The 15,275-nt window shown below is 33.8% G+C and overlaps 1 protein-coding gene and 1 long non-coding RNA gene across 2 annotated transcripts; one reads left to right on the forward strand and one right to left on the reverse strand.

Moving 5' to 3' along the window:
• Window positions 1-1,465: 1,465 nt before the first annotated feature.
• LOC128557657 (transcription intermediary factor 1-alpha-like) lies at window positions 1,466-6,878 on the forward strand. The gene is made up of 3 exons (XM_053545510.1): window positions 1,466-2,570; window positions 4,325-4,395; window positions 5,667-6,878. The coding sequence occupies exons 1-3, from the start codon at window positions 1,613-1,615 to the stop codon at window positions 5,796-5,798; spliced, it is 1,161 nt and encodes a 386-aa protein (XP_053401485.1). The 5' UTR covers window positions 1,466-1,612; the 3' UTR covers window positions 5,799-6,878.
• A 3,042-nt stretch (window positions 6,879-9,920) lies between these two features.
• LOC128557658 (uncharacterized) lies at window positions 9,921-14,067 on the reverse strand. The gene is made up of 3 exons (XR_008371299.1): window positions 13,040-14,067; window positions 11,436-11,505; window positions 9,921-11,205 (listed from the first exon to the last, which is right to left on the reverse strand). It is a non-coding gene; the product is annotated as an uncharacterized LOC128557658 (long non-coding RNA).
• Between the last annotated feature and the right edge of the window lie 1,208 nt (window positions 14,068-15,275).

The raw sequence follows: 15,275 nt of genomic DNA on the forward strand, positions 1-15,275 counted from the left end.
TGACGACGACGGACGACGGACACAGGGCGATCACAAAGGCTCACCTTGAGCACTTCGTGCTCAGGTGAGCTAAAAGTACAGAAGCATGTTTCATAATCAAATAGATGAAAACTGGACACCTATATTTGATATTGAACGGACATATATGTTGTGTAACTGGATTATATACACACTAAGGGACACAACAATGCTGTATCAGCAACACTATTAGGACATTGAGTTATTGTTACTGTGTTATACAATAGGCATGTTTCATTGTCAAGTATTCAGTATTGTCGTTGCACTTGTATCATGTAGATTAAAATGTATTAAGAGTGTTATTCGTATTGGGCCCGGCACGTCTCGAACCCTAACTTGGTTTATCCTGACAAGTGAATGACATAACAATATACATACAACAAGAAGACTTTTAGGTAAATTCAGTTTCCTTTACAACCATCTGCAGGACGTTCACAAGGGCACAAGGAACTACCCTTGATAGTTGTTATTACCCTTAATGTTGTTACTGACTTATCACAAAGGACAACACGAAAAGTTCCGCAACTTCACTTTGTCGCACTAAGTAGTGTAAGATCCCTAGAAAAGATTCAGGATCTCAATTTGGAGGAACAAACTTTACAAATTGATGAACAAGTTAAAACTAATATGGAGAGACTGCATAAAGATGCTTCCCTAGAATTATGTTGCATTCCTTTGAAATTTATTCATTCAAACATGCATTTTAAAATAGCTTTCAATAATTGCAGATCATTGCGTAAGCATTTCAGTGATGTGAAACATGGAAACATGATAAAGTTTTGATGTTCTGTGATTTGGATTTGTTATAAAATCTATAGCCAAATTTAGCTCTGCAAGTTTTGAATTTGTTCTTGTAAGATAATTAAATGAAATGCAAGCTTTTGTGTTTCACAAATCACCAAAAATGACAGATACTGCCCTTCGCTCTGTTTTGACAGAAAAGCGTTTCCTACTTTTGGTACATTATAAACCTTAAATCATTTTGGGGGGTTTTAATATAGCTGTTTCAAAATGCCATGAAGAGTTTTGCAGTATTTGTATGACAAGCTTGACCGTAGATTACTTATAAATGAACCTATAACTTATAATCTGTCTACATTAGACTTAGTAATTACAAACTTTGATGCCACAGTTGGGACTGTAGAAACTTACTGGTCAGATCATAAAATTAACAAATGGCTGGATAATGGATGTAACATTGTCAATATCTTTGGCTTAGAAATGCATGGTTGTAAAGCAAACGGATTTTAAACATCCCGGTTTACTTTATATAGTATCAAACAAACCGTTAAAATGCTTGTTATCTTGTTTCAACTTATAAAGTTTATTAAGTATATCGCTGTCATGCAGTGATATCGATTTTCAACGACCTTGTACTTTGCAATGTGCAATCAAGCGTGAAATAACGGGTATTTCCGTTTCACTATTGTAAATATGTGTACTGCGTACCATAAAAGCCGAGGTGATCAAATTCACTTGTACAACAATACTCTTAACTATGTATGGATTTTTGGCTATTCTAGTTTAAAAACTAGGTTAAAGTGAAAAATAAAACTGTTTTAACACGTCTAATTGAAGTGAATTACAATTTTAAATGGACGTCGCTGGTAGGAAGCTGAGAACAGAAGAAGGAACTTTAAGCGATGTATTTTGTGAACCATGTCTTGTAGAATACAAGAAAACTGAAGCTAATGGAGCATGCCGAGAATGTAAAGAGTACATGTGTAGCACGTGTTACCGGCATCACCTTAAAGCTAAACATTGTAGAAATCATGTGTTACTTCCTACAAGAGAGTTTTCTTCAATGTCACTGGATAGCAGAACGGAAGACGCGGAAAAATGCGAGAAGCACGATAATGAACCCATAAAATTCTACTGTCGTACACATGAAATCGTGGGCTGTGGTGACTGTATAGTTCTAGGACATGCAACTTGTAAGCCAGAATATATCAAAGACTTAGCAAAAACATTCAAAAATGGAGATAAATTCAAAAACTTAATGGAGAAACTGAAAATGTTTGAATCGTATAAGAAGAAAAATGGGGAGACAATTAAAAAAAGTAAGGACGAAGCTAAATCAATGTATGACAGAGCTTTGAAGGAAATTCGACAGTTCAGATCAGATATAAATTTCTATCTGGACAAGGCAGAAGCAAATATCTTATCTCAGGTAGAACAAATAGCAGCGGAAAACACAGAAATGCAGAGAAAGCTCGAGCAATACGTAAGGGCGTTGTTATCAGAAATCGAGGAAGTAAAACAAAAGCTTAATATTAACACGCAGCTGCATCATGGAAATGTATTGTTTATCAACACAATTAGGTGCAAGTCTAAACTCGGTGACATCGAAAAGATGAATGCAAAAATAAAGCAAGAACATAGCGTGAAAAGGTTTGAGTTTATTCGTGACGAGAATATCTCTGGAATATTACAAGCTGCACAACAACTAGGTAAACTGAGAATTGGTTCCGGCCGCGATGGAATTAAGCATGGAAATACGAATTCTGCAAAACAATATTCTGCAGATACCTTTGCAAGTCTAGGAAGTAGAAGTAAGTAAATGATATATAGATTGGATAACGGGTGTTATGGCACTCGTTTCTCTCTAGATGAAACTAGCTCTTACATGTTATAAAGTAACAAAACTCTAAAGATAATATGCTATTGATCTTACTATGTTTTCTAAAACTGGGGGGTCCGTAGGTCAAATTGCAATGTAACAGTGACCTTTAGACTGAAAACGTTTTCCAGAACGCTTTGGACTACTAGAGTCAAACTTCATAGAATGATTACTGTGGTCAGTAGATGAACCCTATTATTTTGGAAGTCAGTATGTCAAAGGGAAGCAGTAGTCTAGTGGTTAAAGTGTTGCCTGCTCAATTCGGGGTCGTGGGTTCGAGCCCCACTGAGGTCACAAATATGCGTTCTTATGTACTGGTTTTTGCAGGAAGCAGATTGGAGAGTTGTTCAAATACTAGTAAGCTTGAGAATACGAAACTGAAAACCGGTTGCGCTCAATACGTAAAAACGCGTTAGCCTGCTGTCATCAAACTTCATATAATGATTGCCTGTTTTAAGGGTCAGTAGGAAAAGGTCAGCGTCAAATGGACCACCTCGAGAAGACTTATATCATGCTTTTTAACTTCATAGAATTTTTGCCTGTAGTCAACAGGTCGATTGGTCGAAGATAAATCATGGTTAAAAGTGACCTTGAAAATGAAAACGGTTTTCGATCAATATCTGAAGTACGTTTGGCCATTCAGATTTCTTAGAATGATTGTCAGGGGATAAATCATATTGTTTTGGAGTGGGGAGAGAGTGGTGATGTCAAGGGTTCAGGTTACAGTAAACCTTGAGTTTGATAACGGTTTCTGATCAGCTACTGGAGAAAGCTTAATTGTGCCTATCATCACCGATCCTTCATAGGATAGTTGCCTGTACCAAGAACATTAATCTGGCTCCCTGGCTGTATGGTTATATTTTTAATACTGCAAAGATTTTTAAAGTAAATTTTAATCCTCTAGAATAGCACATCTTATATGGTGGCTAAACCATACAGCACCTATATCTGAAATCAGGGGAAATAAAAATGTCAGTTAAGAAACAGCCTACTGGAGCTACTTCCTCTGTTAATGAAGAAACTTATGTATTAGAAAAATGACACAGGGACGGGAGCCAGTCTAGTAATATCTGAAAGAAATGTAAGACGAAATACGGGACTTTTCATTAAAAAAAAAACTCTAGAAATATTGGTATTAAAAAATACACTACGTATTCAGTTTCCTTTTTTACATTCATAATAAAAGATATGTGTTTTAAAACATCTGTAGAGCTTGTATCCATCCTATTCAGTTTGCAAGGGAAAATAGAAAAGAAAGATCTGTAACATGTAAGGTTTCAGTAAAACACCTCACAATTCCAGGAATAATGAAATTGGTTGACATCTGAATTTTTTAATATTGATTTGTTTAAAAACAATACATCTCAACACGATAACTTGTATAGATTTTGCAACAAAGAACATGTGCATACCAATCAATTTAGCAGTGTAAAGAACGACGATAATAAACCTAATTCTAGTTTGCCAGTCTACAAGAACATAAACTCTGTTGTTCTTGAGGTCATATGGTCAAAGATCAAGGTCACATCATGCAAAATTACATACCCAGTTCTCTCTGACAGGCCATCACGGGTGTATATGTTTTATAAACAATTCTTGTGTGGAAATAGTCTTTATATATAACATTGCATAGAAATAGAATTGAATAGATAAAAAGTGATTCAATAACTTTTTTTTAATTTGTAGAACCGAAATCAACGGACTTTGTTGTAGGTGCACGTGTACGTCGAGGTCCTGATTGGAGACATGGAAATCAGGTTACACATTTATAAAATCTCATGCCATCTAAACGCCTTTGATTTATAGTTAACATCTTTACTAGTGTAGTACTTGTTTAGCAGCATCTAGGGTGAAACGTTTTCTTTTGAATGTTTTCAAATCTACTTATTGATATGAATTCGCATCAATAGTTTAAAATAAATTTCGCTGAATTGGGATTTAACTCAAGGACTTTGAAATGAAAATCTGATGCCAGAAGATTTTAGGTCGGTCATCGGAAAAGAATATCGAATATCCTCTTAAGCCGTTATACTGATAAAACATAAAAATCTGGGTAGTATTTTAGATGGTGGTGTCAAACATGGAACTCATTAGCGCAGCTTGTCCAGTATAATTTCGGCGAATGTCCGATGGTGTTTGATCTTGCCACGTTATAACGTTTCAATACATGACCTTTGGAAACGCTTACATTTGACAAGAATGAAAGTGGAAAATGATCTTAATAAATAGTCGTTTAGTTTTATAAAAAGGCGGAAATTTGAAATATTGGTTGTTCCTGAGAGTCTGCTCGCCGTGAATATGTCATAACAATTAAAGTTATACTAAATCCAAATTTTATATTACAAAACATGACCAATTACTGAATTGGGTTTATGTTAACATAAAGATAAAAGTTTATATATATTTACAATACTATGTATTAGGTAAAAAATAGTACACAGTGCATTGTATACATGTATGGCTACACCCAGTATAAACGTGTAATACCAAAAATACTTCAATAATAAACGACAAATCTTGATAAATGTGACCATTTTCCCGTCTGTTTAACCTACAGATGAAGTTAACAAAAATGATATCGTCCGACAGGCGACTCGAACCTACTGTCCCGAAATTGGCAGCTGAACGCTTAGTCCTCACATATTAAAGAAATGATCATGTTAATTTAAAGATGTATATAATTTTATATCATGATATTTGTTTCTGAATATAGAAGTAAAAGAGCTTCATCTGGCGGGTAGAACTTTATTTGTTTAAACTTGAGAAAATGTTGGAAATTAGAGCCACGTTTTGTGCATCATTTAAAGTTTAAGTGGTGTTTTTGCTACTGACCGTTCCAGTTCGTGCCGCAGTGTGTTCCTTGTTTTGCTTCGCCGTTGTTGTCTATATGTTTTACTTTGTCTATGTATTTTTGCATTTTTTCATGATGTACATATCCACACATAAACTACTACAGGGTTCTGATAGGTGCGTGGAGGAGCATCGTTTCTACTGGCTCCTTGTTTTTATAAATAATTTATATTTTCAGGATGGTGGGGGACCAGGTACTGTGATATGTGTTTTTTCAGACTGGGCTGTGGTACGGTGGGATAAGGGAAGTTCAGGATCTTATAGGATAGGACAGGACAATGTCTTTGATCTAGAGATCATACAATTCTGACTTGTGATGATGGCTTTCCAGCTTCATTGGTTTGATAACAACCTTATAACTATCATTACATATTGAAGTTACGGGAAATATCTAGTTCACTTACATTGATATGACAGTTTCTTAGGCAATTGTAGTAAAATGTATTCTTCTTTTATTATTTTCAAGTTACTGGCTAGTTTCAGTATTTTCCAGAGGAATTAGAGGAAAATATATGCAAGTGTATTTGACGTAATTTCAGTAACAGACTCATTTAAAGCGAGTCTGATATTAGTTTGTTTGGTTGCAAAGCAACTTCCAGTAGATTCCATTATGATCATTGGAAGTTGAGATTTGGTTATCTATTAAAACAATTTTATACTTGTCATTAGATAGCTACTAAAAATTAATTTTAATCATTCAATACTTTGTATAAACGATAAAATAATCACATTTGGTATTAAGCAAGTACTGGATCCTGTCATTCATTAACAAAAACTAATTATTCCAGTCAGAAAATTATCACCCAACATATACACTTCACTTCCAGCAATCCCTGCTAGCTTTACAAGGTAAGGCGTTTAAGACAATGTCATTTGATGAAATGAAATGGTCAACCTTGCGTCAAGTAATAATAACACAGTTTATCTATTCAAAAGTCATCTAGGCTAGTATAGCCAGTCAGCATAATCGTAGTTAATTTTTGAGACAGAAAACCCACACAAGAAAATATTTGTTCACTTTTTTACATAAATAAGCTCCGTATATGTGAAAGATGAAAGTAATTATTTCATTAAATGATCATGGATGGGGATTGTTTCAAAATTTAAACAGCCATTGACATTTTCAGATGTTGTAGACTCTGACTTAGGAATTTTAAAACATCATGTATGTTAAAAAATGGTACATTTCTTCTTCTCACTGTCTACATGCTTATCTTTATGTATTGTTGTGTATATGCTTATCATTCATACATACATTGCTGTGGCATTACATTGTCTATGAACGTGTTTTTTCCTGTTTTAGATTGATACTTGTTTCCCAGGATGAATGGGTTTAGCTGAAAATTATTATATGCTTAATATCTATGATATAATAAAACTGTTAAATATACACACATTTTTGTTAAAAATAACAAACCTGAAAATAACAATGAAACCAGGTTTTCTGCCTTGAAAATCAGCCACTATATGAATACCAACTTCGTATGTACATATACAGTGGATGCGTTAACAATGCATCATGTTTAACTAAAAGTCAGATATCAACTATTTGTTTATTGAATCAGTTTTTTTTACTACCTTACTCTTAGGAACACGCAGTCAATATGGCGTATCTAAATGTTCATGAAATAAGCCATTTTTATAATTTTACATGGAAAACAAACAATGTTAAACCGATATATTTTAATTCAAGTATTGTTTGTAACATAAATAGCATTGTCGCGTTATATTTGAAATATAGTCGAGCGGAGTAGCCCAGAGACTTTCAGATATGAGTGCCACCATTGCTATATATTATTTTATCATAGCCATTCAAAATCCTGCTTTGGTTTTAAATTTTGCATACATACTAGATTCATTCAAGACCCCAGTTTTATCCCAGACTATGTAATTGAAAGATGTAAAGTGGGGTACATTTTTTTAAATAGAAGCCGCAAAATAGACAGTGATGAGTTAAAATTATATATGTAGCTCGTTTTACTAAGAGGCTGGTTTGATTATTTTGTTTTAAAGACAAAGTGCATATATTTTAATATAATGAGTACTTGCGTCTTACTTACATCAATAACACATTTTTTCTGACTTTTTGGGCATCATATACTACAAGCTAACAAATTTAATGTATTCGCTGAATCCGTTATAGATATACTAGTAGTTCTGTTGATGTTCGGTGTATACATTCAGCACATAATGTACTTTGAATTTCGAACAAAACTCTAAACCTACTAACTAAAACTAACAACAGAGCAATTTGGTGTAAATACCAATGTGTGCTTATAGCCAGTTGAAACAATAATTTAATTTTAATTCTGGTTTGCCATGTCATTTCACTTGCACTTTAGTGTGCGTATACTTGTATAGTAAGATATACTGAACGCTCCATTTATAGCACTGCTTTGCTTTGGATCGTTTAGAAATACTCTGTGCAGTTTAAGGTATTGCGATATAGCGCTGAAAACATCAGAGGAAATACACTAGGCTATGGTACACTACATTCCGTACTCAATGTGTTTGATATTATGGATAACACCTCTTTTTGCAGGCTTCCTACTTTCAGCTACATCAATCGTGTTTTTTCCAAGTGAACTTTAAAAGCGTTTCTATGGCCCATTATTGACTATTGAACGGCAAGTCATTCAATAAGTGTATATTATTATAAGGCAAATCTTATAAATTGCCGGTCTATAGTTTGCACTATTGACTGGTCTATGGATCAGCACAGATTTGCTGAGCTAAAATCAAAACTTGAGGAAATAAAATCTGTGAAGATGTATTTACGATGTCATGTAATAAAATAATTATTGAACGGAACTTAAAGAATGTTGTTGTGTTAGTCATTGAAATCTATAAGACTTTAAAACATAAAAGTACAACCAAGGAAAGTAATAAAAGACATGGTTTATGTGTGTATGTTCATGATTTATAAGAAATAAGCAACGCACTTCACTCCCGTAACACAGGGTCTAACAATAAGCTTATAATGTAATACATGCATTGGCAAAACGTCTTACTTGCTATAGTAACCAACTTACAAAATAAGCGAAAATCAAGACAGGACGTAGTTGCAATATTTATATATTATACATGTTCAAAATGGGTTCTTTTCGAATTGAAGCAATATTATAGTCCATCTCGCAAACTTAACGTTAATCGTATCCATATGTTTATTTCTAAATCAGTGAGACAATACGTTAGCCTAAACCCATTAGTTAAACATATAAAACATTTCTCGAAATGAAGGAAAGACAGCATGCGTGTTACTTTGTACGTAAATTAGTATTGGAATAAGTTAGGGTTTCGACCGTATAATAAAACGACTTTAAATGCATAGTTGAGATATACACTGCTAAATACCAGAGTATATACCACTGACCATACAATGAGGAACAACAAAAAAATCAACGCCTTAAATGTGCCCTGAAACTTTTGAAAACATACAAAAGCTGTGATAGTCGGGTTATTTCTAACTTGCTAATATGTGACGAAACGTGAGTGCAAATGTGTGAGCCACAGAGATAGGCTGATAATAAGCAATTGAGGCGAAAAGATAAAAACGCCCCTGTATTACCAAGAGAACCATATGTTGGAAAACGATGTTGTACGCAATTTTCTTCAATTCTAGTGGGCCAGTCGTTCAAGTGCCTTGTCCATCTGGTCATGTAGTCACTTGGCGAGTGGAAGCTCGGGATTTTCTAACTGTACGTACTATAAAACCCTATTGAAAATGCGGAGGTTATGCTCGGAGGTGAGGGTGCCCCGATTTTCCGCATTTACTGTACAACCTATATTGTAACTCCGAGGGACCTGTATACTGTCTGGCTTTCCATAAATGTTAATTGAAAACAGAATTCTGCTTAAGCCGGTGCTTGGGGTCGTGATGTATTCCTTTCTTCAACAGATTTATTCAAACCGACTCTTCCATTAATGTGCTTGTTTGAGTTATATGCTTCAAAAGTATCTAATATATTTTGTTAATCCAACGTCTCAATAAATATTGAAAAGTAACAAGATGTTTCCAGTTATGCGGTCGTTGACGTTTTGGCCATAGATGGAGGCATGTGTAATTTATATATCGTATGTATGACTTTTGATTATTCTTATTTTTGTTTATTTTGTGCTAGTTTTACAATACTCATATCAATTTGAAAACTGTAGATTCCTACAAGTGACTTTTTCTTTGAAAATAACGTAGGGATCTAGTTTAACGTGAAAAATGTAAACACATATGTACATGTAGTATAATACAGGACAATACAAAGTCATAAAAGAACGTCATTCAACTGATTACTTGCGTACATTTGATTGAAAACGACAAATGTTTGTAATTTATTTTGCAGACGACCCCGAGATGTAAAGTTATGAGTTTTTTTGAATCATCACATTCTTACAAAACTTTCAATATAGTTAAGTTCGATGTCATTGTACGTGTACACTACCAATGTGTATGTAATTAAATCACGGAGCAACCACTTAATTGCCGTACTACTGTCACAAAATACAAATGTTTACTTTATTGTTTCATCCGAAATGCAAGAAAATCGAATTGAAATATGGTTTAAAAACTGCATAGTTATTTTGATTCAGTGAATTGTCAAAATATAGAAATATATTGTTTATTTTGCATGTAACATAAAAGGTTTTAAATTTCACTTGCGGAAATGTAATGTTTTGGCCACAGCTTTCATGTGCAGTCCGATATTGTTATGGTGAATCTGTAGGTCTCTTTCACTCATTTTAACGAGTTGAAGGGTCTTGGATTGTCATGAATTTCAAATTTGATAATGCACACTAATTCAATATCTCCTGTTTGAAATTGATAAAACAGACTAAAATTATTGTATTTTTATTTGATATTGACTGTAATTGTTTAAATACTGCCGATACGTCAGTTACCCATTTTGCCAGAGATTTGTTTTATGTTCATTAGTCTGACTGGAATATTTTTTGTTTTCATCAAGATAATTATAAAGAAAGACACCATAGGTCTTGTGTCAAAAACTGATTTAAGCTGCTTCAGAAATATTATGTTAAAGTATCGGAAAACCAATATTAAAAGCTAACAAATAACATAGCTAAAAGGCTAACTGTGACGAGTCCTTTACTGGTTCCAAGATGAGCTGAATTTTAGACCATCAATTCATGATAAAAAATCTAAACATAATACAGTACTTTTGCATATTATTTCTTTAACCAGTGTTTCATAAAAAGTTTTAAAACAATATCATTAAACCGAAATCAGTGAAACCATCACTTTAAAGAGATAGAACTATCACATAAGGATTTACGAGAAACTGACTGTCGTCATAATTCTCATAAAACAATAAGTTTGGATGAAACTGTGAAAACTTCTTTATGTTTATAAATGATAAGCACTTTTTAATATGAATAAGTAAGTCATTGGCCTTGATCCGCCGTATGAAAACTCTAAATTGTACTGCATGTGCAAAATTAATGTGAGTTCTGCTCAACCTTGGGCGTGAGGGAAGGGAATGAACAGACTCTGTCAAACCCGAGTCAGCAATATTTACATACTATCGTGTTGAGCGACTTGTATAGTTTCCACTTAAAAAAATAATGTAAACTTGATGTTTCTAAACGATTTCAAGATCAAAAGCATCTTCTTGTCCAATTCTGTAATTATTCGATATGCCTGCGTCCCAAGTCACACGCGCCCAGCCATCATCAAATCCTGTCACAGTGCCTAGTCCTCCACCGTCCTCAAATAAAAACAATAAAAACTTTTAATACTCTCCTGATGTATGAAAACAAATGACATGCAAGTGATAATCTCCCTTGGTATACACTTTATCAGATGAAATATTGCTTGTCTCAGTTCTAAAGAAATAATGTTTGTATTTACAAATTACAGCTTTAATTCAAAACTTTAAAAATCATTATTTGCAATTTATACAATTTATATGAACTAAATGATGTTTATTTGCAAAACCTCATTTTCCCAATTCCAGTCAGGGCCCGACGTACACGTGCACCAACAGCAAATTCGAACAGTTTTACTCCTATAACGAAACAAATGACAGATGAATAATTTCTTTTTCATGTTTTACTCTAAAGCAAAAATAATAATATGTCAAAATCTTTTAATAAACTCCCCACAAACAAACAAACATTGGATTAACTAACCTGCTAGTTAAAATAATTAATAGTCAAATAAAAGGATGTAGAAAAATCTATGCTTCCCTACTTGCCAGGCCAAAAATAATCCTCTCTTCAAGGAGAAAATGGATTGATGAATTAAATTTAAAAGCGCTTTTTAACTGGAAATTTATATATAAATTCCCTTTCAATGTACATAACTAAAGATACAAAGTTGCAATGGTTTCAATTTAGATTGAATCATAGAATCATTGCAACAAATTACTCTCCCCAAAAAATGGGTTTAAGAAATGATTCGTTATGTTCTTTCTGTAATACAGAAACTAAAACTTTAAAACATTTATTTTATGATTGCCGTTACAGTAACTAATACTGGACTGAGGTCAAAAGATGGATAAACGAAACTTGTCCGAATATTTCCACAGAATGGTCAAAGACATTATTTTAGGTAACGAAACATTTAGCATTGCATTAATGAATATAATATTACTAAATGCGAATTTTTTTTATATATCAATGTCGAACTAGAAACATATTTCCAAGCTTTCAATTGTTCAAAATACAAATGGAAATGCTATTGAAACTTGAACATTTTAACGCTAAAAAAGAAAACAATTTAAACAGAATCAATGTGAAATGGAGTGATTGTTTATCTCTGCTTCCACTAGACAACTAATCTTTCTTCTGTACAGCTCGTTTCTGAATCTCCCCAGTGCTGCACCACCAAACCCTACTTTGTTTTTGTCCCTTCCCCCCTTTTTCCAATCTTTTTGGCATAGCCTCTGGTATCTGGTACCATGCCGATCTGGTATATTTTATTTTTGTTATTTTATTAAGGTTATAAGAAGCAGATATTACAAACAAGGAAGATGAATAACTGTGTTATGATTAGCGTATTATGCTTGTAGGAATTAATTCCCTTTATTTAGCTAAATAGTCTATAGTAATGCTTTGACCCTTGTTTTGTTTGACACTATCGGTTCTGCCTTTGAGACTAGTGTAGATCTTGATTGGCCTGCACATCAGTGCTGTCTGATCAAGATCTGCGCTGTTTCGCCTATCGGTCAGTATCCTTTGGTAAACATCCTTTAATCACTCGATGGTACTGTCCGAATTGAAGGACAGACAAATTCTTTAAAGACATCTAACATGGCACGGGTCAGGGCTTTACACAAGGTTTCGATTATGCACATTTTTCAAATAACTCAGTATGTAATCACCTACTTATAGAATATTTCACATATTATATGCTATATGCTGTAACCTACTTTTGAGAAATAAAAAAAACCCCTGCTAGTACATATCTGAATGATGTACAAAACAATAAATAGTGCGATTAATGTGGTGTTCTTGTTATACATGTGCTTTTGATTTATCTAATGCAAAATTAAATTATGTTTTATTATGCTGTACTGTAACTGACAGCATGTTGCTTACTTGTATCGAGACCGGAATCAATCTTCAGGCTCCCAAACTTTTGTGCGGCTTGTAATATTCCAGAGTCTTGTCAGGAACAAATTCGAATCTTTTCAAAGAATGCTCTTGCTTTATTCGCGTATGCATTTTCTCAATGTCATTCAGTTTAGACTTACAACTAACTGCATTGATAAACAATGCATTTCCTCCATGCAGCTGCGTGTTTAACTTCTGCTTCACTTCCTCGATTTCAGATGTCAACGATTGAACGTCTTTCTCGAGCTTTCTCTGTATTTGTGTGTTTTCTAAGGTTAATTTTCTCACATCAGATAAGACGTTAGCTTCTACATTATCCAAATATTCATTGATATCTGATCTAAATTGTTGAATGTCTTTTATCACTTTTTCATTCATTTGTTTCATTTCTTCCCTATTCTTTTGAATGGCTATTTCATTGGCTGTATTATACGATTTAAACGTTTCCAGTTTCGCCATCAAGTTTTTGAATTGTTCTTCATAAGCTTCATAAGGAAATGACTTTGCTATGTCCTTGATATACTCTGGCCTACAGGCTGAATGTCCTCACACTATGCAGTCGCCACACCCCACAATATCATGTGTACGACAATAGAATTTAATGGGTTCATTATCGTGCTTCCCACATTTTTCAACGTCTTCCGAACTGCTATCCAGTGACATTGAAGACAGCTATTATGTTGGAAGTAAAACATGATTTCTACACAGTTTACCCTTCAGGTGATGCCAGAAGCATGTGGTACACATGTACTCTTTACATTCTTGACATGCTCCATTTGCTTTAGTTTCCTTACTTTCAACTTTACAAGGATCACAAAACGTATGTTTTCCTCTCTTGAAGTTCTTTCTCTTACCAGCGACTTCCATTTTAAACAACCAATTGTGATATAAAAGAGTTATGTACTTTAATTTATTCCATTTCAACTGTACGCGATTTGTTTTTCGTTGTTGTAAAATTAAGATTGTTCTATTTATACTACAAGGCCGCCGATACTTGATATCACATAAAGTTTGATTACAACGATATTTATACATATACTACCTTTAATAGATAACGAAACATGATAGTAAGTGTCTTCTTTATGCTTTTTTCGTACGCTTTATGCAATAATGTCTGAGATGTCTATTTAAACATTTTAGTGGTGACGAAAATATTTACAACCATATATTGCATAAAGTCTTTTATGCCAATTTACCCCAATACAACATTAGTTTAAACTGTATTTATTTCCACAAATTGTATATACAAACATGAGTACTATATTTAAATTAACAAAGTTTGACAAAAAGACATACATCAATCAAAATAGTACAAACAAACAAAGAATTTTTTAATCGAATGGATTGGAAAACAAGCTACTTAAAACTTATATGAATTCCGCTCCATAAGAAAAACAGAGGTTAGATGAAGAATAGTAACTAGGCTGTGTAAGTATGTGTATCATGTTGTGTTAATCGGAATATGAATGTGAAAAATATATGTATAATACAAAGCTTTTGTGCTTTTTTGTGTGTGTGTGTGTGTGTGTGTGTGTGTGTGTGTGTGGTTGTGTTTGAATGATGAGTGAAGAATTAACGAGCATGTTTATGCTATTGTCTCTCGTCGTCGTTTGGGGTAGGAAGAGGGGAGATGTTGATTGTCGCAGCTTATGTATTGAATCTATTTTATATACAGAGTTCAGTGGCATCGGTGACTATACGAGCAGCCTCGTTCTGGACGGCCTCGATTTCATTCTTTAGAGCTTCTGTACAGTTATCCCAAACAACATCAGAATATTCCAGGATTGGACGAATAAATGAAAAGTACATTCGTTCGAGACTTTGTCGATTTAATAGAAATTTAAGAGATCTCATTATTCCAATTCATTGCCAAGCTTTTTTCAAAGTAATAGATATATGTGAGGTCCATTTTAGATCCGAGGAAAAGGTAAGACCGAGATGTTTGTGTTCAGTCACTTCAGTGATTGATGTATTGTTCATATATATTTGAGGATGATTGGGTTTGTAGAGTTTTCTTGAAAAGATCATGGATTCTGTTTTTGATGGGTTGAATGTCACAAGCCATGCTTTGGACCAAGAGTGTATAGTTTCAAGATCAGCGTTCAGAGTGGTACTGGCTAAAGCTGGATCATCTACGATGATATAAAGACTAGTATCATCTGCAAAAAGACGAATTTTAGAACCGATGTTTGAAACAATGTCGTTAATGTATGTTAGGAAT

This window comes from Mercenaria mercenaria, chromosome 6 (assembly GCF_021730395.1).
Source record: "Mercenaria mercenaria strain notata chromosome 6, MADL_Memer_1, whole genome shotgun sequence".
NCBI lineage: Eukaryota > Metazoa > Mollusca > Bivalvia > Venerida > Veneridae > Mercenaria > Mercenaria mercenaria.